Here is a 25,748-nt window from a genome sequence, read left to right as displayed (position 1 = left end):
GTTAGAGACAGGGGAGTCATTAGTCATTGAACTAATAATTTGGGGACTGAACACTTATTTAGGTTAACGTTTTTTAATTTTTCCTGCATATTCTTATAGGAAGAGCTTAGTTAAAAGGAGGTGCTTAGTTAAAATTAGTTTCATCTTTTCTATCTTATTTCCCACTTTGATAGGGTAATGGTCTATAAATTCAGTAAGTTAACAGTTTGCCTTCAGTTTAAGAAAAAAAAATCCTTGTCCTCTTTCCTAACTTTAAAAAATATATGTTTGTATTAAGTATCTACATATATACAGTCCAACCATATTATACAATCAGTGGCTCACAACATCATCACATACTTATGGTGTCAGCTAGGGTTCTCTAGAGAAACAGATTCAGCAGGAGATATCTGTAAATACAAAATTTATAAATGTGTTTCACATAACCATGGGGATGTAGAGTCCAAGGTCTGTAGGGCAAACCATGAGCTGGCAGTTCCAGTGAAGGTCCTCAGTGAACTCTCAGGGGAGGCTGGCTGGCAACCATGGGAATGTAAGAGTGCAAGAGGATCTGTAGGGCAGGCGGCAGACTGGCAGCTCCAGTGAAGGTCCTCAACAAACTTTCAGGAGAAGCTGCCTAGGCAACCATGGGGATGTAAGAATCCACGGTCTATAGGGCAGGCTGTGAGCTGGCAGCTCCAAGGAGGGGCCTCAACAAACTCTCACAAGAGGCTGGCTGGTTGAAGCAGGAAAAGTGAGTCTCTCTCTCTCCTTTAAAAGCCTTTTGTTGATTAGATTGAGCATTGCTCATTGCAGGAGACACTCCCCTTAGCTGATTGCAAATGCAGTCAACTGTTGATGCCACCAACGTGGTCATGATATAAGTCCATGAAATGTCCTTGTAGCCACAAACAAGTCATTACTTGCCCAGTCAGACAGCCGGCGCCACCACCTGTCCAAGTTGAGACATGAACCTGACTATAAGAGTTGTGTATTCATCACCATGATCATTTTTAGAACGTTTGCATCACTCCAGAAAAGAAATGAAAAGGAAAGAAAAAAGAACTCATATATCCCCATACCCCTTACCCTGCCCTCTCATTGACCCACAGTATTTCAATCTCAATTTTTACCGTTTATCTCCCCATATTATTTATTTATTTTTCATCCTTTTTTTTCCTACTCATCTGTCCATACCCTGGATAATGGGCACATCAGACACAGGGTTTTCACAATCACATAGTCACACTGTAAAAACGATAGAGATATTCTGTCTTCAAGAATCAAGGCTACTGGAATACAGTTCAACTGTTTCAGGTGCTTCCCTCTAGCTACTCCAATATACCATAAACTAAAAAAAAAAGGGATATCTATATAATGTGTAAGAATAGCTTACAGGAAAACCTCTCGACTCTGTTTGTAATCTCTCATCCACTGAGACTTTGTTTCATTTCTCTCTTACCCTTTTTGTCAAGAAGGCTTTCTCATTCCCATGATGCCAGGTCCCAGCCATGTTGCCAGGGAGAGGGAGTCATGTCCCACATAGGGGGGAGGGCAGTGAAGTCACCTGCCAGTTTGGCTTAGAGAGAAAGGCCACATCTGAGCAACCAAAGAGGTTCTCTGGGAGTGACTCTTGGTTATAAATATCAGTAGACTTAGGTTCTCCTTTGCACTCTTTCTTTACTTTTTAACCTCTCTTAGAATGCAATGTTGCTTAGATACAATAGTGAAGATTAAAAAAAAATTTTGCACAGCCATTGTGAACTTCTGTTAAATAACACACTCAGTTGATAGACATTATACTGATGCATCTGTGTAGGATTTGTATTCACATATGCGCTCTTGGTCCTTGTTTATCTGAAAGAGTGAAATATTACACATGACATTAGCAGGCATACATTTACATATTTGCAGATAAACTAAGGAGTGTGGATTTGTCACTGGAAAGCTCCTAGTAGAAGGCTCCTGTTGACTTACTGCATGCCTCATGGCGTGAAATCTAGGGTTTTCTTAGTCCTGTAACTGTATACCCACTGCACTGAGGTTTAAATACCCCTGCACTGCCATGTAGCAGGATTTGCAACTTTTATTCCCCAAATCTATCATGGCTTAGAGAGTCTGGGACATACCAAGAATTGTAAGTTTGGACAGTCTGCAGCTACCATGGCAATTCATTCTGTAAATATGTATTAAACAATATAGAGTTTTGATGCTTTCACTTTGGGGGTGTGCTTGATTTGTGGCCACCTAAAGTATAATTCTTGATTTGTATAGTAAGGCAGTATTCACCCTCCCCCATTGTTTTAATATCTAGGTACCCACAGAGCAGTGCTACTACCCACACATGCATACTTGTATAGATTTAAAAAATGATGTAGTTTAGTAGCTAGAAAAAAGAATGGGTGAAACATAGGTAGATAAGAGAAGATTTAGTCCACATAATAAAGATTTGAGGTAAGCGATTAAAGATGAGGTGGTAGGAAAGATGGCCCATGGTCAGTTAAGTGACAGTAGACTAATAATTCTTAATACAAAGTGGTAAGGCCTTGTTTAGAGACTTTGAAGCAACTCGCCCTGTTCCCCAGTAAAAGGACATTTTATCTTGTCCTTCATGTGCAAAGATGATCAAGGCATTTCTCCACATCAACTGTGTTTCTAGTTGTCTGTGTGCAGAACCACCTGATGTCTTGCCTAGTCATTCTTGTGATCATTGATATATTGGTATCATTGGTATATTGGTAAATTGTTCAGTGTTTTTATTTTTGGGACATGTTTTCTTTACTAGTCATCAGCCCTCTTTGGGGCTCAAACCTGACCTTTATCTTATTAGCATTGTTCTTTAGCCAACTGAACACAGAATTCAATTGGATATGATGAATTCAGTTATTAAATATAGAATTCAATAGCACAATTCAGGGATTTGATGATAGAGCATAAAGATTAGGTTTTATATGAATATATTATTACAATGTATTTTATAAAGTATGTATTTGGAACAAGACTGTCTGAAACTAGTAAAAATGAGCTTAGAATTATAAATTTATATATGATTTATTTCCTATTTTATAAAATATTGTTATTAATTTTACAACATATAAACTAAAATTATATAAATGATATTAGTACATTTGTGAATTTCTTACAAACAGTAGAATTACAGTAGGTGGTCCAGTCTAAAATATGAAAAGATGGTGTATTCTTTTTTAAGTCAAAGTGCTAGGAAGACCATGAATCAAAGATAGCATTAGAAAATAGTATTGAGCATGTAAAAAATAGTTTTAGCTTACCCACAAAACACTGATTTCACATGACAGTGGCCATACATCAGACTATTCACTAGTTCAAAAGCATTACTGTCAGGAGGTCAGGACCATGATGGCGGCTTAGCGAGGTGTGGGACTTATTTTGTCCTCCAGAGCAGCTACTAAATAACCAGGAACAATACAGAACAACTGCTGGGGCCACATCAGTGACCAGACACACAGAGTACCCCAGTCTGGACCAGCTGGACTGGCTGTGAGCCCCCCATAACCGTGAGTTACCCAATCCGTGGCGGCCGGCGCCCCTCCCCCACAGGCTGCTTCCCAGAGGGGAAAGAAAAGGGACTTTACCAGCAGCACGGGCTGAGCAAAACTAAACTTCAAGTGTGGAATTAATTCACAAATTCTGACTATTTAAAATAAGCCCCCAGCTCAGGTGAACCTGGTCAAAGCAGAGGTTGCTGAATTTTGCCCTGGAGCCGAGGGGGCAGGGCTGACAAAAAAAGAAAAAAAAAGAAACAGAGATTTTTGTGGCTGTGTTTCTATAAAGGCTTGACTGCCTTTGGATAGAGTGACAGAGCTTTTCAGGCTGCAACTGCCCCAGGCATAGGCAGAAACAAGCTTGTTCGAGAGCTTGTCTGGAGACTGTGCCTTCCTCAGGGGAGGGTTGAGGCCCAACTCAAGTGGAATCCCTCCCTCCAAGAATTCAGACCCCATGGCTTGGAAATTTGAAGCCGTTAAAGCCAGCCAACAACCTCTCCTCTGTCTCCACCACACCCCCAGCAGGGAGAGTCTGCCAAAGTTAAAGGTACCACATCATCTTATGCTGGTGGGACCTGTAGGCAGACAAGTGCCACACATTAGGCAGGATAAGAAAAACAGAGTCCAGAGACTTCACAGGAAAGTCTTTCAACCTACTGGGTCTCACCCTCAGGGAAAACTGATGCAGGTGACTCTTTCCTCCTGATAGGAGGCCAGTCTGGCATGGGAAAATCTGGCTGGGGTCTATAATACCTAAGTAGACCCTCCTAGGGTGGGGGGTAAAAGGCACCATACAGTCAGGGCAAGAAACAAGAAAACAAGAACTGAAAAATTCTCCTCTGTTAAACAAAACCTAGGCTAGTGGTCCAGAATAAGCTGAACTGAATGTCAAAGCACAGACAGACAAAAAATTCATCCAGCAAGAAAACCCTAGGTAAAAGAAGTGAAAATAATCTCCAGAATAAACTAATTAAGGCAATTAAATGACTAAATGCCAGGAAATAAAATAACAAATCACACGAGGAAAATTGAAGATATGGCCCAGTCAAAGGAACAAACCAACAACTCAAATGAGATACAGAAGTTGAAACAATTAATTGAGAATGTTTGAACAGACATGGAAAACCTCATCAAAAATGAAATCAATGAATTGAGGGAGGATATAAAGAAGACAGGGAATGAACAGAAAGAAGAAATCAGAAGTCTGAAAAAAAATCACAGAACTTATGGGAATAAAAGGCACTGTAGAAGAGATGAAAAAAACAATGGAAACCTACAATGGTAGATTTCAAGAGGTAGAATACAGGATTAGTGTACTGGAGGATGGAAGAACATCTGAAATTTGACAAGCAAAAGAAAATATAGGGAAAAAAATGGAAAAATATGAGCAGGGACTCAGGGAATTGAATGAATGAAGCACACAAATATACATGTTGTGGGTGTCCCAGAAGGAGAAGGAAAAGGAAAAGGAGGAGAAAAACTAATGGAGGAAATTATCACTGAAAATTTCCCAACTCTTATGAAAGACTAAAAATTACAGATCCAAGAAGTACAGCATACCCCAAAGAGAATAGATCCAAATAGACATATTCCAAGACACTTACTAATCAGATTGTCAGAGGTCAAAGAGAAAGAGAGAATCTTGAAAGTGACAAGAGAAAAGCAGTCCATCACATACAAGGGAAGCCCAATAAGACTGTGTAGGACATGGAGGGCCAAGATGGCGGCTTAGTAATGTGCGCGCATTTTAGTTCGTCCTCCAGAGCAACTACTAAATAACCAGAAACAGTACAGAACAGCTCCCGGAGCCACGACAGTGACTGAACACACAGCGTATCCCAGTCTGGACCAGCTGGACCGGCTGCGAGTCTCTGAAACAGTGAGTTCCCCAAGCCGCGCGCAGTTCCCCAAGCCACATACAGCTCCCCAAGCCACGGCGGCTGGCACCCGGCGCCCCTCCCCCATAGGCGGCTTCCTGGAGGGAAAGGAAAGAAACTCTAATAGTAGCAGAGACTGAGTCCAGCCAACCACCAATAGTGGCATTAATAAAGACTGTGTAGATTTCTCAGCAGAACCATGGAGGCAAGAAGACAGTGGGATGATATATTTAAATTACCAAAAGAGAAAAACTGTCAACAAATAATTCTATATCCGTCGAAATTGTCCTTCAAAAATGAGGGAGAAATTAAAACATTTTCAGACAAACAATCACTGAGAGAATTTGTGACCAAGAGACCTGATTTGCAAGAAATACTAAAGGGAGTAGTAGAGGCAGATATGAAAGGACAGAAGAGGGAGGTGAGGAGAAGAGTGTAGAAATGAAGGCTATCAGTAAAGGTAAAGAGAAGAAAAATTAGATGTGACATATAAAACCCAAAAGGCAAAATGGTAGAAGAAAGTACTATCCCTACACTAAATGTTAATGGATTAAAATTCCCAATCAAAAGACCTAGACTGGCAGAATTGATTAACAAACAGGATCCATCTATATGCTGTCTACAGGAAACACATCTTAAACCCAAGGATAAACATAAGCTGAAAGTGAAAGGTTGGGAAAAGATATTTCATGCAAATAACAATCAGAAAAGAGCAGGAGTAGCTTTAATAATATCCAACAAGTTAGACTTCAAATGTAAAATGGTTAAAAGAGACAAAGAAGGACACTATGTATTAATAAAAGGAACAATTCAACAAGAAGACATAACAATCATAAATATTTATGCACTGAGCCAGAATGCTCCAAAATACATGAGGCAGACACTTAAAACACCGAAAAGAGAAAGTGACACATCTACCATAATAGTTGGAGACTTCAATTCCATACTCTCATCAATGGACAGAACATCTAGACAGAGGATCAATAAAGAAACAGAGAATTTGAATAATACAATAAATGAGCTAGACTTAACAGACATTTATAGAACATTACACCCCACAACAGCAGGATACACCTTTTTCTCAAGTGCTCATGGATCATTCTCAAGGATAGACCATATACTGGGTCACGAAGCAAGTCTCAATAAATTTAAAAAGACTGAAATCATACAAAACACTTTCTCAGGTCATAAAAGAATGACGTTGGAAATCAATAATAGGCAGAGCACCAGAAAATTCACAAATATGTGGAGGCTCAAGGACACACTCTTAAACAACCAGTGGAGCAAGAAAGAAATCACAAGAGAAATCAGTAAATATCTCGAAGAAAATGAAAACGAAAACACAGCATATCAGAACTTATGGGATGCAGCAAAGGCAGTGCTAAGAGGAAAATTTGTTGCCCTAAATGCCTGTATCAAAAAAGAAGAAAGGGCAAAACTACAGGAATTAACTGTCCACTTGGAAGAACTAGAGAAAGAACAGCAAACTAACCCCAAAGCAAGCAAAAGGAAAGAAATAATGAAGATTAGAGCAGAAATAAATGAAATTGAGAACATGGTAACAACTGAGAAAATCAACAAAACCAGATGCTGGTTCTATGAGAAAATCAATAAGATTGATGAATCCTCAGCAAGATTGACAAAAAGAAGACGATCAGAGGATGCAAATAAATAAGATCAGAAATGGAAGAGGAGACATAACCACTGACCCCACAGAAATAAAGGAAGTAATGACAGGATACTATGAACAACTTTATACTAGTAAATACAACAATATAGATGAAATGGACAACTTTCTAGAGAGGCATGAACAACCAACATTGACTCTAGAAGAAATAGACAACCTCAACAAATCAATCACTAGTAAAGAAACTGAATCAGTCATTATGAAGCTCCCCAGAAAGAAAAGTCCAGGACCAGATGGCTTCACATGTGAATTCTACCAAACATTCAAGAAAGAATTAGCACTAATCCTGTTCAAACTCTTCAAAAAAACTGAAGAGGAGGGAAAGTTATCTAACTCATTCTACGAAGCCAACATCACCCTCATACCAAAGCCAGACAAAGATATTACAAAAAAAGAAACTACAGACCAATCTTTCTAATGAAGAGATGCAAAAATCCTCAACAAAATTCTAACAAATCGAATCCAGCAACACATTAAAGGAATTATACACCATGACCAAGTAGGATTCATCCCAGGTATGCAAGGATGGTTCAACATAAGAAAATCAATTAATGTAATACAGCATATCAACAAATCAAAGCAGAAAAACCGCATGATCATCTTGATTGATGCAGAAAAGGCATTTGACAAAATTCTACATCCTTTCCTGTTGAAAGGGATAGGATTAGAAGGGAACTTCCTCAAAACGATAAAGGGAATATATGAAAAACCCACAGCAAGCATCATCCTCAATGGGGAAAAACTGAAAACTTTCCCCCTAAGATCAGGAACAAGACAAAGATGTCCACTATCACCACTTTATTCAACATTGTGTTGGAAGTTCTAGCCAGAGCAATTAGACAAGAAAAAGAATACAAGGCATCAAAATTGGAAAGGAAGAAGTAAAACTCTCACCGTTTGCAGATGATATGATACTATGTGCCAAAAGCCCCGAAAAGTTCACAGCAAAACTACTAGAGCTGATAAATGAGCACAGCAAAGTGGTAGTTTCTAAGATCAACACTCAAAAATCTGTAGTGTTTCTATATACTACTAATGAACCATCTGAGGGGGAATCAAAAAAAAAAAATACCATTTACAATTGCAACCAAAAAAATATATATTTAGGAATAAATTTGACTAAAGAGACAAAATACCTATACAAAGAAAACTACCAGAAATTGTCAAAAGAAATTGCAGAAGACCTAAATAGATGGAAGGGCATACTGGGTTCACGGATTGGAAGACTAAATATAGTTAAGATGTCAATTCTACCCAAATTGATTTACAGATTCAATGCAATACCAATTAAAATCCCAAAATTTACTTTCATAAATAGAAAACCAATAACCGAATTTATCTGGAAGGGCAGGGTGCCCCAAATAGCTAAAAGTATCCTGAGGAAAAAAAATGAAGTTGGAGGTTTCACGCTACATGACTTTAAGGCATATTATGAAGTTACAGTGGTTAAAACAGCATGGTACTAGCATAAAGATAGAGATGCTGACCAATGGTGAATGGTGAGAAAGGAGAAAATTCAACTTCCCCGTGTTAAATTCTTGTTATTCTCACAAGCAGTGTGGATAACCAAAGCTATAGGCTGAGCCCCCAATTTTGGGGTTTGTTCATATGAAACTTAACCCCACAAAGGATAGGTCAAGCCTCCTTACAATTAGGCCTAAGAGTCACCCCCAAGAGAACCTCTTTTGTTGCTCAGATGTGGCCTTTCTCTTCAGACAACACACTAAGCAAACTCACCACCCTCCCCCTGTCTACATGGGACATGACTCCTTGGACTGTGGAGCTTCTTGGCAACGTGGGACAGAAATCCTAGAATGAACTGAGACTCAGCATCAAGGGATTGAGAAAACCCCTAGAATGAGCTGAGATTCAGCATCAAGGGATTGAGAAAAACCGTAGAATGAGCTGAGACTCAACCTCAAGGGATTGAGAAAACTTCCCGACAAGAAAAGGGGGAAGAGCGAAATGAGACAATGAAGTGTCAATGGCTGAGAGAGTCCAAACAGAGTGGAGAGGTTATTCTTATGCATTAAATAGATATCACCTTGTTAGTCAAGATGTAATGGAGAGGCTGGAGGGAACTGCATAAAAATGTAGAGCTGTGTTCCAGTAGCCACGTTTCTTGAAGATGATTGTATAATGATATAGCTTTCACAATGTGACTTGTGATTGTGAAAACCTTGTGTCTGATGCTCCTTTTATCTACCTTATCAACAGATGAGTAAAACATATGGAATAAAAATGAGTAATAGGGGAAACAGTTAAAATAAATTTAGATTGAAATGCTAGTGATCAATGAAAGGGAGGGGTAAGGGGTATGGTATGTATGAATTTTTTTCTGTTGTCTTATTATTTCTTTTTCTGAATTGATGCAAATGTTCTAAGAAATGATCATGATGATGAATGTGGAACTATGTCATGATATTGTGAATTACTAATTATATATGTAGAACAGAAAGAAAAGCATTACCGTCACGTTTATGTTAAATGTGACCAACAGATACACACTTATACATATGTACATATAATCGTAAGTTTAATAATCATATAGATTTATGAAATTTGGAAAAAGATAATTTATTTCACAATAGGTAATTGAATATTAAATTATTATTGTATGTTTGAATTTTCTGAGTTTTAGATTAAGATGCTATAATTGTAAACTCTTCTTATTTCAAAGGCAGAAGAAGAGAGAAACTATCACATCTTCTATCAGCTTTGTGCCTCAGCAAAGTTACCTGAATTTAAAATGCTGCGATTAGGTATGAATGGCATTAAATGTGTTGTACTGGTGTTGTTTTCTGTTAGTTTCTGAGTTATAAACTTACTTATTAAAAAAATGTACTAAGAAATGATGGTCATACATCTATGTGATGATGTTAAGAATTACTGATTGCATATGTAGAATGGAATGATTTCTAAATGTTGTGTTAATTTCTTTAATTAATAAAAAAAAGGAAAAAAAAGGAGCGTATTTCATGGTGAAATATTAATAGATGAAATCGAAGTCTCTGGTTGCCTTTAGAATAATCCTTGGAGGTGGGATAGGAGTAGTGAGTAGTGTAGATGAAGAAGATTGACCTTGATAATTAATATAGATGGTGGATTCATAGAGGTTCATTATTCTAGTCTCCCTCTACCTTTGTATATGTTTGAAATTTTCCTTGATTGAAAAAAAACCTTTTAAAAGGAGTTTATCTGGTGTGGGCAACGGTGGCTCAGTGGCAGAGTTCTCATCTGCTATGCCGGAGACCTGGGTTCGATTCCCAGTGCCTAACCATGCAAAAAAAAAAAAAAGAATTTATTTGGTGGAGGCTTGTGGAGCTTCTGATGAGGTGAATAAAATATTTGAGGAAATTACCTTAGCATGTAGATTGGACTAAAACCTTTAGGAGAGGACTATTCATTTCACTGATCAAGGTGAATAAACTATAAACATTTCACTTTATTGAAAACACCGTCTAACTCAAGACCCTGTGCATTTAATTGTGCTAATTTAGAGTTGAAATAAGGGTAGACATCAAGGCATTTTCATAGACTGCAAATTTTTTTTTTCTTTTATTGCAGGAGATGCAAATTACTTTCATTACACGAAGCAAGGAGGAAGTCCTGTGATTGAAGGAGTAGATGATGCCAAGGAGATGGCACATACCAGGCAAGCCTGCACTTTGCTAGGTAATTTAATTTTATTCTTTTAAAAAATTTTTTTTTAATTTAATTTTGTTCTTCAACTCTTATGAGCAGTAGCTTTATGCTTCATGCAACTGTTGTTTAGAATATTGGCTTGGCTTTGTATTAACTAGTGAGTACTGCTTGGAGATTTAACATTCCTTATAAAATACATTTGGACTGTGTATGGACACAGGGTTTCTTCTGAGGGTGATGGAACTATGTTAAAATCATATCGTAGTAATGGTTGCACAACTTGAAATTTACTAAAAGTAATTGAATTGCACGTTTAAAGCAGATAAATTTTATGATATATAAATTGTACCCTGATAAAGCTATTTAAGGAAACAAAACACATTTGGGCCATCAAGGGAGACAGGACTAATTCTTTGCTTAAATATATAAAATATCTGAAATCTAAAGTTATATGAACTGGGATCCTGTAGGATCTCAGATTTTGAGGGCTTTTGTTTTTATATGCTTTCTGCTTTTTTTTGTGATTGAGAAATGTGACTAAGCTAGATTGATGACAGACATTGTATCGTGTATTTTATTGCAATGTTTTCAAAATTGCACAAATGTCACTACCTTGTTTCTGGTACTTAAATAATGTTGGGTCTACATGTGAATGAATTAATCTTTAGAACTGTAATGTGCAGCTTTTAGAGGTGAATTAATCTTTTTAAAACTTCAAAATTCAATAACTCAAAAAACTGTGAGTTGGTACTTTGAGGAATACTCTCAGGTGAGTTAGCTTCACTTAAAATCGTGTGCTTTAACTTTACTAAGACCACTGAGGAGCTTCCTAGTAATACAAAATCTCAGAGCCCTTTCCAGAACCACTGAATTGGAATCTGCATTTTTACCAAATTCATTGTTGATTCATATTCATATTTAAGTTTGAAAAACACTGCTTTACTTCTAGAACTAAATCAGTTTGTAAATAGGAAATTTTGAATTTGAAAAAGCCATAATACAGTAGATGGCAAAAATGTTCATCATTAGGTTAACTCTTAATTACCTGTTTAAGATGACATATTTGGAAATAATTTTGTTCCTTTTTCTTCCATATAATTATATCAAATATTCTGGAAGTTCTTACCTTGTTATAAAATAAAGGCAGATCTTACGAGAACCAAAAGCTATGCAGCTTTCCTATCCTGTCTTCAGGTCTTTTGATCTAATGTGGCATTTGGACACACATTCATCAAGCTGGGGTACAGTGCCGGCCTGAACACTTCTAATCTTAGGGTATATTTGACTTATACTTTGTCTATAGTTAGAAGAACTGATTAACTAATCCAACTCAAAACAGCCTTATTAGGCTACAACTTGCATTGGAGTAGAGATAAGTAAAAATGGTAATAATATTAATAAAATTCTTAAATCAATTTGTGACAGTGATAATTTGTTTGGTACTTGTCATCTGTCACATAGTATGGAAGTGTGCTACATTCTCATCTAATTTAATCTTCACAACAACCCTTTGAGGTAGTCATTGTTTCTATTCCCATTACTCAAATAAGAAAACCAAACATAGAAAGGTAGAGTTATCTGCCCACATGAGATGGCAGGTTGGTAACAACCAGGCCTTAAGCTCAGGTCTGTCACAGTCCACAGCCCATGTTCTCAATCATGATATTATACTGTCTAGTGTGTGTCAACAAAGATGAAAATGTTATTAATTAGGACATATGATAAAATATGTACAACATCCAGCAATATTCAAGAATTAACAGTATTTAATAGTACAACTATAAAAATGTTTTTCATTTAAAAAAATTAACAATAGTCTTAAAATTATCTGCTATATTTGTTTAGTTCCTGTTCTGAAATTAATCACTTGTTCATTTACTCTGTTATTTCAGGAATTAGTGAATCATATCAGATGGGAATTTTTCGAATACTTGCTGGCATCCTTCACTTAGGGAATGTTGGATTTACATCTCGAGATTCAGACAGCTGCACAATACCTGTAAGTTCAGAACAAACTTAGTGTGATAGCATTAGAGTTGCTTTAGTATGATTGATTCTTATTTTATGGAATTTAAAGTCTCTCTATTAACATGACCAGAGAGATAATTACCAGAGAGATCAATTATCCAAAGGAAAGTCTTGAGCTGGGAATAAAGGAATATGGATTCTTGTTCCCAGTGTGCAAAGATTGTGTATGTGTGACCTTGGATACTTCTCTGATATCCGTAACAGAAGTGAAAAATACTATATGTGATATGAAGGTTAGATTGGTGAGTTTAGAGTGAAAGGTTTGTTTGATTTATGATACAAAGATAAGATTATATGGTTACTTTATATGATAACTTTATATGCCTCTTAAGTCTTGGAAATGTCATATGGGCTAAAAGTTACTGAAGAAACTTTTAACAGTGGTTACTTCTGGGAAGAGGACTAGGTAGTGACATATGCTGTAGGGGAAGCAAAGGTTAAGAAACTAACTCGTTTTTTTTTAGTCTTGTGAAATGTAGTATGTGTACATCTATCACCTATTAAAATCTATAACTGTGTATATATATTAATATATATTTGAATTTATCAGTGACTGTGATGTAAATGACTGCAGGATCAGAGACTCAGGTAAATTAGAGCTATGAGGGACCATGCTGTATCCTTGCTTAAATCCTTTGGGACTCCCCATTGCCTTCAGAAATTGGTCAAATGCCTGTTAGCATGACATGCAAGGTCTTTAATAATCAGCCTCTGACTTCCTGTTCAGTGTTTCTATTTCTCAAACTCCATACTCTACACTCCAGCCATTTATGTGCCAGATTGCCCCTCTTTCCTGCTATTGCTCTGATTGTCTCTGCTGGGATTAGGTTGATTGCTCTTATTCTCTGGCCAGCTCTTCCTTACCTTCCAACCTAAAGATCTGGCAGCATCTCTTCTAAGGTACATCCTCCTGCTTTCCTCTATCGGAATATATATTACCTTGTTCTATAAAAATCTTTCTCAATTGACCACACTAGGATTTGAGGGCCTACAGAATGGAACCTTAACCGTTTATGCTAGTATTCCTAGGACCTTAATTTTTAATCAACTCATTCTTGGCTGTTACCTCCTGTACACACAGCCCCCCCCACAACCGTGAATCTATAGCCCTTTACATAAAAAACAGATTCCCTACTCTTATGAGAAAATAATCTCTTCCCTACCTTTTTTGAATGTTGTAGTTAGATGTGTGAGACTTAAAATCATATAAAATAAATGACTGTGATTTGGAAAAAACATTACACTATAAATGATTCGTGAGTGAAAGGACTAAGCGCTAGATGAGCAAAGAACTTAGCTTACAAAAAGCTTGATCCTCATGGTTTCCTTTGTGGATATATTATGTGTAATTTTCCTAAGCCATAGATCCTAACTTCAGATATATGATATTTTTCTTCCCAGCCTCTTTTCCTCAAGGCAATTAAAAGGGGGGGGGGGGGGTAGAATAATGAGCCTGATTTAAATTCTGATTTTTTTTTTTCCTAAGGAAATAATACATACTGGTCTTTTAAGAAAAACAGCTTTTTCGAGCTTTAAGTCATGTACCACTCCATTTACCCATTTAAAATATATAGTTAAATCGTTTTTAGTATATTCAGCTATCAGCACAGTCAGTTTTAGAATATTTTTGTCACCTCAAAAAAGAAACCTTTTACTCTTTAGCTATCATCACACCACCTACCTACTTCCTCCCTTCCCTAGCCCTGTCTCCATAGAATTACCTATTCTGGACATTTCATATAAATTGAGTCATATAATATATGGTTTTTTGTGACTGACTTCTTTCACTTAGCATAATTATTTTCATAGTTCATCATGTTATAGCATGTATTAGTACCTCAGCCCTTTTAAAAGAGCCTTTTTATTTATAAATAATTTCTGTTTTACAGGACAGTTGCAAAAATGATACAAAACCCATACAGAGAACTCCAGCATACCTCCTACCCAGATACCCAGTACCACCAACTTTTAACATTTTGCCACTTTTGTGCATCATTTAACTGCCCATCTGTATATCTTTCCAGCCAACTGTATATCCATCACCTATCTGTCTATTTTCTAAACATCTGAGAGAATGTTGTATGAATCATCCTCCTTGAACATTTAATATTTCCATGTACATTTCTTAAGAACAAGGATATTCACTTGTGAAACCACATTAAATACAGTTATAAAGTTCAAGAAATTTAACATTGACATGAAGCACACAATCTATATTCCAAATATTTTATATGTCCGAATATTGTTTTTTGGGGGCTTTTCTATACCATTATTAGATCCCAACAAGGATCATGTATTGCATTTAATGGTCCCTTTAGTCACTCTTTTTTTTTTTAATCGTAGAAACGTATACAAGATATACATTCTCAACTCAGTCATTCCCAAGAGTATTGTATAGGATTCTCTAGAGAAACAGAACCCACAAGAGATACCTGTAAATATAAGATTTATAAAAGGGTCTCATGCAGCTGTTGGGAGGCAAGAGTCCAAAATCTGTAGGGCAAGCTGCGAGGTTGGTAACTCCAGTGTAGAGTCTAGATGCACTCCACAACAGAGGCTTGCTGGCTGAAGAAGCAGTGAAAATTCTTTCTTCTCCCTCAAGAGTCTTCAACCAATTGTACCCATTCCAACTGATTGGATTATCTTGCTTGTGAGGGACATGCCCTTAGTTGATTGTAGATGTGATCAACCACCTGACTGATGATTTAATAAATCAGCCTTCTGGTTTATGTCAGCCAGGAAATATCCTTGCAGTAATGGTTAGGCCAATGCTTACCTGATCAGACATCTGGGTACCATCACCTGGCCAAGTTGACACACAGCCATCACACCAAGTATACATTCAGTAAATTTAATCACAATTATAAGGTTGTGTTATCTATTATCACCAGAATTTCCCATCATCCCAAACGGAAACCCTGTGCCCATTATTCATCAACTCCCCTGCCCCTCCCACCACACTCCTGGTAACTTGTACTCTGCTTTCTGTTACTATGAATTTTCATAGTCTAGATATTTCATATAAATGGAATCTTATAATATCTTCCCCTTTGTGTCTGACTTATTTCACGTAATGTGATATCTTCAAGGTTCATCCATGTAGTAGCATGTATCAGAACTTCATTTCTTTTTAGAGCCGAATAACATTCCATTGTGTGTTATAACACATTTTTTTCTATCCATTCATCAGTTGATAGGCACTTGTTGTTTCCACTTTATTGCTATTGTAAACAATGCAGATATAAACATTAGCGTACAGATATCTGAGTCCACCTTACAATTCTTTTGAGTGTATATCTAGATGTGGGACTGCCACTACCAAACTGTTTTCCATAGCAGCTACACCCACCATTTTACGTTCCTACCAACAAATGTCCTTAGATTCCTGTTTCTGTGCATTCTCCCAGTCCTTTTTTTTTTTTTTTAACTTTTTTTTATTGTATGTATAACATATATACAAAGCAAAGAAATAAAAAAGCAATGGTTTTCGAAGCACTCTTCAAAAAGTGCTTACAGGATTGATCCCAGAGTTTGTCATGGGCTATCATACAATCCTCTCATATTTTTCCTTCTAGCTGCTCCAGAATATAGAAGACTAGCAGGCTTAAATATTTTTTATCATAACAGTCTACTTTTTTTTCCTTCTTTTTTTTGTGAACAGTAACATATATACAAAAAAGCTATAAATTTCAAAGCACAGCATCACAATTAGTTGTAGAACATATTTCAGACTTTGACATGGGTTACAATTTCACAATTTTAGGTTTTTACTTCTAGCTGCTCTGAAATACTGGAAACTAAAAGAGATACCATTTTAATGATTCAGCATTCATATTCATTTGTTAAGTCCTATCTTCCATGTATAATTCCACCATCACCTTTGATCTTTCCATATCTCTCATTGGGGTTGTTTGGGCTATGACAATTCTTAGTTTTTGATATTAGAAGGGTCTGTCACTGATATGGGGTAGGGAGATGGAATTATCTGAGGTTCTGGAGAGGCTGGGCTAGGTTTCATGTCTTATCTGGAACAGGGACCCATCTGGAGGTTGTAGGTTTCTGGCAAGTTACTCTAGTGTCTGGAACCCTTGTCTCCCAGTACTTTTTATTTTCCTTTTTTAAAAAAAATAGCCATTCTACTGGGTGCAAGGTGGTATCTCATTGTAGTTTTGATTTGGGTGTCCCTAATGGCTAATGATATTGAACATCTTTTCATGTTCTTATTGGCCATTTGTTTATCTTCTTTGGAGAAATGTCTACTCAAGTCTTTTACCCATTTTTTTAAAAAATAATTTTTAGTGACAGTATATTCAAATGATGTTCAGTAGCATTCATTTTTACAGTGAACAATCACCATTGTTGTAAATGCCTTATCCCTAGAACTTATTCAAAGGCAAATACCTTTTACTTCCTTTACAACAAGTATGACAATTCAGTTTTTTAAATTTGAATTTTCCTTTCCTTCAAATTATTATATTGCCAAGTGCCAGATCAAAGGCATTCCTTACATATACTAACTACATCTATTTGGAGCTTAATGCCACCCTTCCTCTTTTTTCTGATACCAAATAAAGGAGTAGAAATTTTTTGGAAGTAATTATTTCTAAAGTTTTATAAAAATCGATAGTTAAGAAGAACAGGGAGAAAATATTATATTCCATATGGTATTCTGATTAAGTTTTTCCTTCATGGCTTCTACAAATATGTAACACCTTAGTGTCAGAATACTATTATGGTCGAACTGGGTCACCCTTTTATAAAATAGCAAGTACACCGTATCTATACTGGAATCACTGTTGATTTACTATATCAATTGTGGAGGAAAGGGTTTAACACAAAAAAACACATGTTCTTTGCCCATTTTTAGATTGGGTTGTCTTTTTGTTAAGGAATTGAAGGAATTCTTTATATATTCTATTGTATATATTCTTTATCTACTAAGCCCCTATCAGATATATTTTCCAAATAATTTTCCCCATCCTGTCAGTTGTCTTCACTTTCTTAATAATGTTCTTTGTTGCACATAAGTTTTTAATTTTGTTGAAGTACCATTTATCTATTTTTTATTTTTTTTATTATGCTTTCACTACAAAATCTGAGAATGCATTTTCTAATACAAGATCCTGTAGCTGCTTCCTTACGTTTTCTTGTAATTTTTTTTGTGTGTGTGTGTGATTATTCTATAATGTTAGTTTTTCTATTTAGGTCTTTGATATATTTTGAGTTAATTTTTACACATGGTATTAAGTAGGAGTCCACTTTTCATTCTTTTACATATGGATATCCAGTTTTCCTAGCACCATTTGTTGAAGAGACAACTCTTTTCCCATTGAGTTGACCTGGCTTCCTTTTCAAAAATCAGCTGCTTTTGAATAGATTGTATGGTTTGTGAATATATCTCCTTAAAATTACATTAAAAAAATAAATTGGTCACAGATATGTGGGTTTATTTCTCTTTTGGTTTATATGTCTGTCCTTTTCCCAGTACCACATTGTTTTGACTGCTGGTCTTAGTACCTCATTCTCTTTAATGGTCAAATAATATGCCGTTGTATGTATATACCATGTTTTGTGTATCCATTTATTAGTAGGAGGATATTTGGGTGGTTAAACCTCTTGGCTGTCGTGAATAACCTTGCTACAAAAATTTGTGTACAAAATGGCTATCTTTTAAATGAACTTATTGATTTCTGTATTCCCATCTTTGCCTAGATGACCTTTCCCCAAATATCAGTATTCTCTTGATTAGGGACATTATCACTAATGTTAAAAATATAGCACTGGGTGGGCCATGGTGTCTCAGCAGGCAGAGTTCTCACCTGCCATGCCGCAGACGTGGATTTGATTTCCAGAGTCTGCCCATGAAAAAAAAATATATATAGCACTTACTCTGAATCTTTTCTAAAATTTCAGTGAACCCTTTCCCTCTTTGAGACATCTAGAAGTATCTTGGAGGATGAGTACTTAGAGCCTATGAAACTTGTCCATCTAGTTTCTTAATCTCATGGAATCTGATTTTTCTTTTAAACCATCATTTGTCAACCTTTGCCTTCATACTAGGTATGAGTACTACAGTTTCGCCATTTGGAAAAGGTAGAGATTAATGAACTTTAAAGGTTACTGGCAAAGCAATATCTCTTTTTGATAGTTCCCCAGATTTCCAAGGTGGGAAGGAAGGGAGATGCACAGGAGATGACCAATTACCCTATGCATGTGCTCCTGTGTATAGTTTAAAGCTACTACCATCACGTCTGTTCAGAGTACAGCTCAATTGTCTTCACTATGATTTACAAATTCTTCCACATATAATTATAGTGGCAAACTGAGAATTAAATTCCAATTAAATGTGATGTTATTAAGAATTACTGATTGTACATGTAGATTGGAATGATTTCTAATTGTTTTGTTAATTCTTTTTTTAATTTATAAAAAAAAAAAAAAAAAAAAGCCATCACACTCATCATGCGGTATGCAGGAGATAAACACTTATTGCTGCCCTTAAAGAAGAAATAAAGCCTTATGGAAATAAAAAAAAAAAAAAAAAATTCCAATTAAAAAAAAACAATTCCATATGTGAAAACATCTGTCTAAACTGTAACAGAACCTGACAGTCCCAGATTATGTTCATTGGACATTTAAGGACACATATTAGCTTATAGGAAAATTATTTGCAGGGTGGCTGATTATTTTACAAAAAGTACACACATATAGGGTGCATGGGGGGTTCAGTAGTAGAATGCTCCCCTTCTATGCGGGAGACCCAGGTCAATTCCTAGATCATGTACCTAAAACAAACAAACAAAAAACCACACATATACATATCTTATGTATATATGTATTAGATACTTTTTCTTAAAATGGAGAATGTTTTCATATAATTTCTAATTCTTTTTCCATCTGCTTCTTCAAGAATTGTGTAGGAAATATTCTTGAGCTTTTTGTATCACTCTTTAGATACCCAAGTTGATATCAGCAAATTCATGCTAAATCATGTGATTTAAATTTGAGGCAAATTAGACTTTGGTTTTAAAATATATATTTCAGTGTCTCTCAATATTTAAGAGTGTATTGAAATCAAACAGTCTTGGCTCAGTCCCAGCTTTGCTCTTTACTTATTGTTTTTAAGTGAGTGGCTTAACTTCTCTGAACACCAGTTTTCTCATTAAAAGAAAAAACTAAAAATAGTGAAACTGTAACCCATACCAGACTTTAAAATCTGCTCTATAACTACTTGTTAAAATGTACTTGGAAATTTATTGCTTTTTTTGTATATATATTATGTTTTACAATTTAAAACAAGTAAAAATAAAAATGAAGGTAACAGTTATTTTGTTTTGTTTTCCCCAGTAATTGTGAATAGGTGTCTTGATTGACCATCAGGCTGAATAAATTATTTTAAACTTTTTAAAAAAATAGATGCATAAGAATTATTCAAAGGCCAAAAATTGAGTGAAAACAGGAATTCATAGAGTTAAGCAAAACTCTGACTTTAGGATTCGCGGAACCCAATGACTTTGAATTTTGGTTTTGATAGCCAGGTGAGGTGCAGAAGACAAGAAACAAAATCCAGAACTCATAAAACAAATATAGCCCCTGCCTTTCCTTCTGGATTTTCAGCTTCCTTATTATTTAATGATATTGGCTATAAATAAGATTGAGGTGGTTTTACAAGGGTAAATGTGCCTATTTATCTAAAATCAGTTGTGTCTACATTAGTATCTTTTAATCTGACTAGTTCTTCAATCAGTTTTTTTTATCTTTCATGACCTTGACATTTTTAAAGAACATGTTTCCAGTTTGGATCTGTATGATGTTGGCTCATAGTTAGATTTGGGGTATGCCTTTTTGGTAGGAATACTACAAAAGTGATAACTAAATTCAAAACAGGACCCTGGATTGGATCCTGGATTATAAAAATTTTTCTTCTTTTGCCACAGTGGACATACTATAGCAACTGGCAAAAATTGGATAAGATCTGCAAGTTAGATAATAGGGTTGTAACATTGCTAATTTGCTGATTTTGTTCACTATACTGGGATTATGTAAGATCACGTCCTTTCTTTTTTTTTCCAGGAAGCATATTCTGAAATATTTAAGGCTTAAAGCAGCATCTTGTTTGTGACTAATTCTCAGAAGGTTCTGAAAAAATAATGTGTATGTATATGTCTGTGAAAGAGTGAAGGAGAGAATGGTAAAAGTGAATGTGTAAAATGTTAATATTTTGGGAAATCTGTGTGAAGGGAATTTTTGTACTAGTCTTTGCAACTCTTCTGTTAGTTTAAAATTAATTCAGAATAAAAAGTTAAAAAGAAAAACGTGAATCACCATCACCCTCCCTCTCACCCCACACAAAAAAATAAAATGGAACTAAATTGCTAAATAAAGCATGTAGATTGGGATGGGTGTTTGAAGTTAATGTTATTTATTTATAGTAAGTTAATTATGCAAATTAATGCTTCTAGTATAAAAATTAAACAAAGGTAAACTTTTCAGATTAGTAGAGAGAAATATGGATTGAGAAAAATAATCCACAATGAAGAAAGAAATGGAGGGAAAAAGAAACTTTGAAAAGTTGGGGCACAATAGAAGCATAAAATTAGATAATAGAAATAAATAATTACAAATTAATTAAATGTTCCAGTTAAAAGATAAATTGTTAGACTGGCATATACTTTTATTGGGTTGGGGGGATAGATGGTCCAGGAACTGAACTCGGATATCCCGCATGAAAGGTGAGCATTTTACCACTGAACCTCCCATGCACCCTAGACTGGCATATACTTTTTTTTTATTGTGAAAAATAACACGTATACAAAAAAGCAATAAATTTCCAAGGGACTTTTTTTTTTTTATTAATTAACGGAAAAAAAGAAATTAACCCAACATTTAGAAATCATACCATTCTACATATGCAATCACTAATTCTTAACATCATCACATAGATGCATGATCATTGTTTCTTAGTACATTTGCATCAGTTTAGAAGAACTAGCAACACAACAGAAAAAGATATAGAATGTTAATATAGAGAAAAAAAATAAAAGTAATAATAATAGTAAAAAAAAAAGACAAACAAACTACCAGACAAACAAAAACAAAACAAACAAACAAACAAAAAACAAAAACAAAAACAAAAAAACCAAAAACCTATAGCTCAGATGCAGCTTCATTCAGTGTTTTAACATGATTACTTTACAATTAGGTATTATTGGCTGTCAATTTTTGAGTTTTTGTATCTAGTCCTGTTGCATGGTCTGTATCCCTTCAGCTCCAATTACCCATCATCCTACCCTGTTTCTAACTCCTGCTGGACTCTGTTACCAATGACATATTCCAAGTTTATTCTCGAATGTCGGTTCACATCAGTGGGACCGTACAGTATTTGTCCTTTAGTTTTTGGCTAGACTCACTCAGCATAATGTTCTCTAGGTCCATCCATATTATTACATGCTTCATAAGTTTATCCTGTCTTAAAGCTGCATAATATTCCATCGTATGTATATACCACAGTTTGTTTAGCCACTCGTCTGTTGATGGACATTTTGGCTGTTTCCATCTCTTTGCAATTGTAAATAACACTGCTATAAACATTGGTGTGCAAATGTCCATTTGTGTCTTTGCCCTTAAGTCCTTTGAGTAGATACCCAGCAATGGTATTGCTGGGTCGTATGGCAATTCTATATTCAGCTTTTTGAGGAACCGCCAAACTGCCTTCCACAGTGGTTGCACCATTTGACATTCCCACCAACAGTGGATAAGTGTGCCTCTTTCTCCGCATCCCCTCCAGCACTTGTCATTTTCTGTTTTGTTGATAATGGCCATTCTGGTGGGTGTGAGATGATATCTCATTGTGGTTTTGATTTGCATTTCTCTAATGGCCAGGGACATTGAGCATCTCTTCATGTGCCTTTTGGCCATTTGTATTTCCTCTTCTGGTAGGTGTCTGTTCAAGTCTTTTTCCCATTTTGTAATTGGGTTGGCTGTCTTTTTGTTGTTGAGTTGAACAATCTCTTTATAAATTCTGGATACTAGACCTTTATCTGATATGTCATTTCCAAATACTGCCTCCCATTGTGTAGGCTGTCTTTCTACTTTCTTGATGAAGTTCTTTGATGCGCAAAAGTGTTTAATTTTGAGGAGCTCCCATTTATTTATTTCCTTCTTCAGTGCTCTTGCTTTAGGTTTAAGGTCCATAAAACCGCCTCCTATTGTAAGTTTCATAAGATATCTCCCTACATTTTCCTCTAACTGTTTTATGGTCTTAGACCTAATGTTTAGATCTTTAATCCATTTCGAGTTAACTTTTGTATAGGGTGTGAGAGATGGGTCTTCTTTCATTCTTTTGCATATGGATATCCAGTTCTCTAGGCACCATTTATTGAAGAGACTGTTCTGTCCCAGGTGAGTTGGCTTGACTGCCTTATCAAAGATCAAATGTCCATAGATGAGAGGGTCTATATCTGAGCACTCTATTCGATTCCATTGGTCGATATATCTATCTTTATGCCAATACCATGCTGTTTTGACCACTGTGGCTTCATAATATGCCTTAAAGTCAGGCAGCGCGAGACCTCCAGCTTCGTTTTTTTTCCCCAAGATGTTTTTTGCAATTCGGGGCACCCTGCCCTTCCAGATAAATTTGCTTATTGGTTTTTCTATTTCTGAAAAATAAGTTGTTGGGATTTTGATTGGTATTGCATTGAATCTGTAAATCAATTTAGGTAGGATTGACATCTTAACTATATTTAGTCTTCCAATCCATGAACACGGTATGTCATTCCATCTATTTAGGTCTTCTGTGATTTCTTTTAACAGTTTTTTGTAGTTTTCTTTATATAGGTTTTTTGTCTCTTTAGTTAAATTTATTCCTAGGTATTTTATTCTTTTAGTTGCAATTGTAAATGGGATTCGTTTCTTGATTTCCCCCTCAGCTTGTTCATTACTAGTGTATAGAAATGCTACAGATTTTTGAATCCAAGGGACTTTTAACAAGTAGTTATACAACAGATTTTAAAGTTTGGTATGGGTTACAGTTCCACGATTTTTCATTTTCTAACACTTCCAAGACACTGGAGACCAAAAGAAATATCAATATGTTGATTCAGCAGTCATATTCATTTGTTAAATTCTATCTTCTCTATTAGACTCTTCCTTTTCTTTTTTGTGAAAAATAACATATATACAAAAAAGCAATAAATTTCAAAGTATATTGCAACAATTAATTGTAGAACAGATTTGAGAATTTGGTATGGGTTATAATTCCATAATTTAGGTTTTTATTTCTAGCTGCTTTAAGGTACTGGAGAGGTATCAATATGCTGATTCAGCAGTCATACTCATTTGTTAAACCTTACCTTCTCTGTATAACTCCGCCGTCACCTTGGCTCTGTCTCTTACTCTTTAGGGGTATTTGGGCTATGGCCATTCTAACTTTTTCATGTTCTAAGGGACTGTCAATAATATGTGGTAGGGAGATGAAACTAGTTGATGTTCTGGAAAGACTGGCCTCTCTGTATTTCGGGACTTACCTGGTCCAGTGATCCATCTGGAGGTTGTAGGTTTCTGGAAAGTTACCCTAGTGCATGGAACCTTTGTAGAATTTTATATAATGCCTTAGGTATTCTTTAGAGTTGGCAGGAATGGTTTTGGTTGGGGGTTGGCAGGTTAGATAGTAGCAGTGTCTGACTGAAGCTTGCTTAGGAGTGACCTTCAGAGTAGCCTCTCAACTCTATACTTTTACAAGAGGCATTGCTAAAACATAGAGGTATAGGAAGTTTGAAAATAAAAGGTTGTAAAAAGACATTCCATACTAGCTAGAAAGCAACTGACAGACCTATATCAAGATTGGACAAAATAAAGTTTGAGACCAAAAGCAGTACTAGAGATAGAGTTATAATATAATGATAAAATTTTATTCACCAGCAAGATGTAGCGATTGTAAATTTGCATGTATCTAACGACATAGCTTCAAAATATAGAGAGCAAAACTCAATGGAAACCACAGGAATGAATATCATCATAGTGGGAGATCATTGACTTCTCTCAAATATTGATAGGTGAAGAAAACCAAATAGTAAAAAAGTTATAGAAACTTTGAACAATTAGCAACCTTGATCTAATGGAAATGTAGAGAACAGTGCACCTAAGAGCTGCAGAATAAATAAATGCAAGTTCTTTTAAAGCACATATGAAACACTTTAAAACGTTGACTTCAGGCAAGTTCCAGTGTATTTCAAAAGATTGGTATCAAATAGTCTATGTTCTCTGACCACAATAAAATTGTTTGATATCTGTAATCAAAATGTAACTAGAAAACCACAATATGATGAAAATTAAGAATTGTCCTTCCAGATATCACCTAGACCGAAGAAAAAAAATCAGATTAGAAACTGGAAAATATTAGAGTTGAATAATAACGAAAGTCCTATATATCAAAACTTGTCAGATGAAGCTAAAGTGGTATCTAGATGGAAATTCATTAGAAAAGAAGAAAAGCTATAATTAATAAACTAAGCATTTAACTAAAAAAGCTAGAAAATATCAAAATAAACCCAATGAAGTTTGAAGGAAGGAAATAATAAGGACAAAAGTAGCAATTAATGAAATAGAAAACAAAGCTATAGTAGATAATATTTTTTTAAATGTATAAAAAGTATTTTAGGTATGAAAAAGGGACAAAATGACAAATGCCATATAAGTAACAATAAATAAAATAGCATTAAAAAATGACAGATGCTGCAAACATTTAAAAGATCTTCTAGCGCCTTAGAGTGTAGAAAAGAGAGAAGGAATTGGACAGGGACACCAGAGACTTCAGAGGTGATGGTGATGTTATTTTTCTTAGGCAGAATGCGGTGGGGTAGGTACATGGGTGTTTATTGTATTGCTGTTCTTCATTCTTTACCAGTGTTCTATAATAATTTTTTTTTACTCTCAGCTGTTAATTTTAAACAATAAACTTTTAAAATCAAACTAATACGAAAAATGAGTTAACAGTACTTGTCTCTTAAT

General features: G+C 35.5%; 1 protein-coding gene across 12 annotated transcripts in view; it reads left to right on the top strand.

Moving 5' to 3' along the window:
* MYO5A (myosin VA) overlaps positions 1 to 25,748 on the top strand; it is a 278,306-nt gene that overhangs the window by 150,482 nt on the left and 102,076 nt on the right. For all 12 annotated transcript variants that reach the window (XM_077127928.1, XM_077127929.1, XM_077127922.1 and 9 more), the window contains 3 exons: positions 9,745 to 9,826; positions 10,632 to 10,739; positions 12,602 to 12,708. In XM_077127928.1, coding sequence (XP_076984043.1) covers positions 9,745 to 9,826; positions 10,632 to 10,739; positions 12,602 to 12,708 — 297 coding nt within the window. The remainder of the gene's footprint in view (positions 1 to 9,744; positions 9,827 to 10,631; positions 10,740 to 12,601; positions 12,709 to 25,748) is intronic.

The sequence above is a fragment of the Tamandua tetradactyla genome, chromosome 14 (genome assembly GCF_023851605.1).
Source record: "Tamandua tetradactyla isolate mTamTet1 chromosome 14, mTamTet1.pri, whole genome shotgun sequence".
Classification (NCBI taxonomy): domain Eukaryota; kingdom Metazoa; phylum Chordata; class Mammalia; order Pilosa; family Myrmecophagidae; genus Tamandua; species Tamandua tetradactyla.
This window is presented reverse-complemented; position numbering and strand designations above follow the sequence as displayed.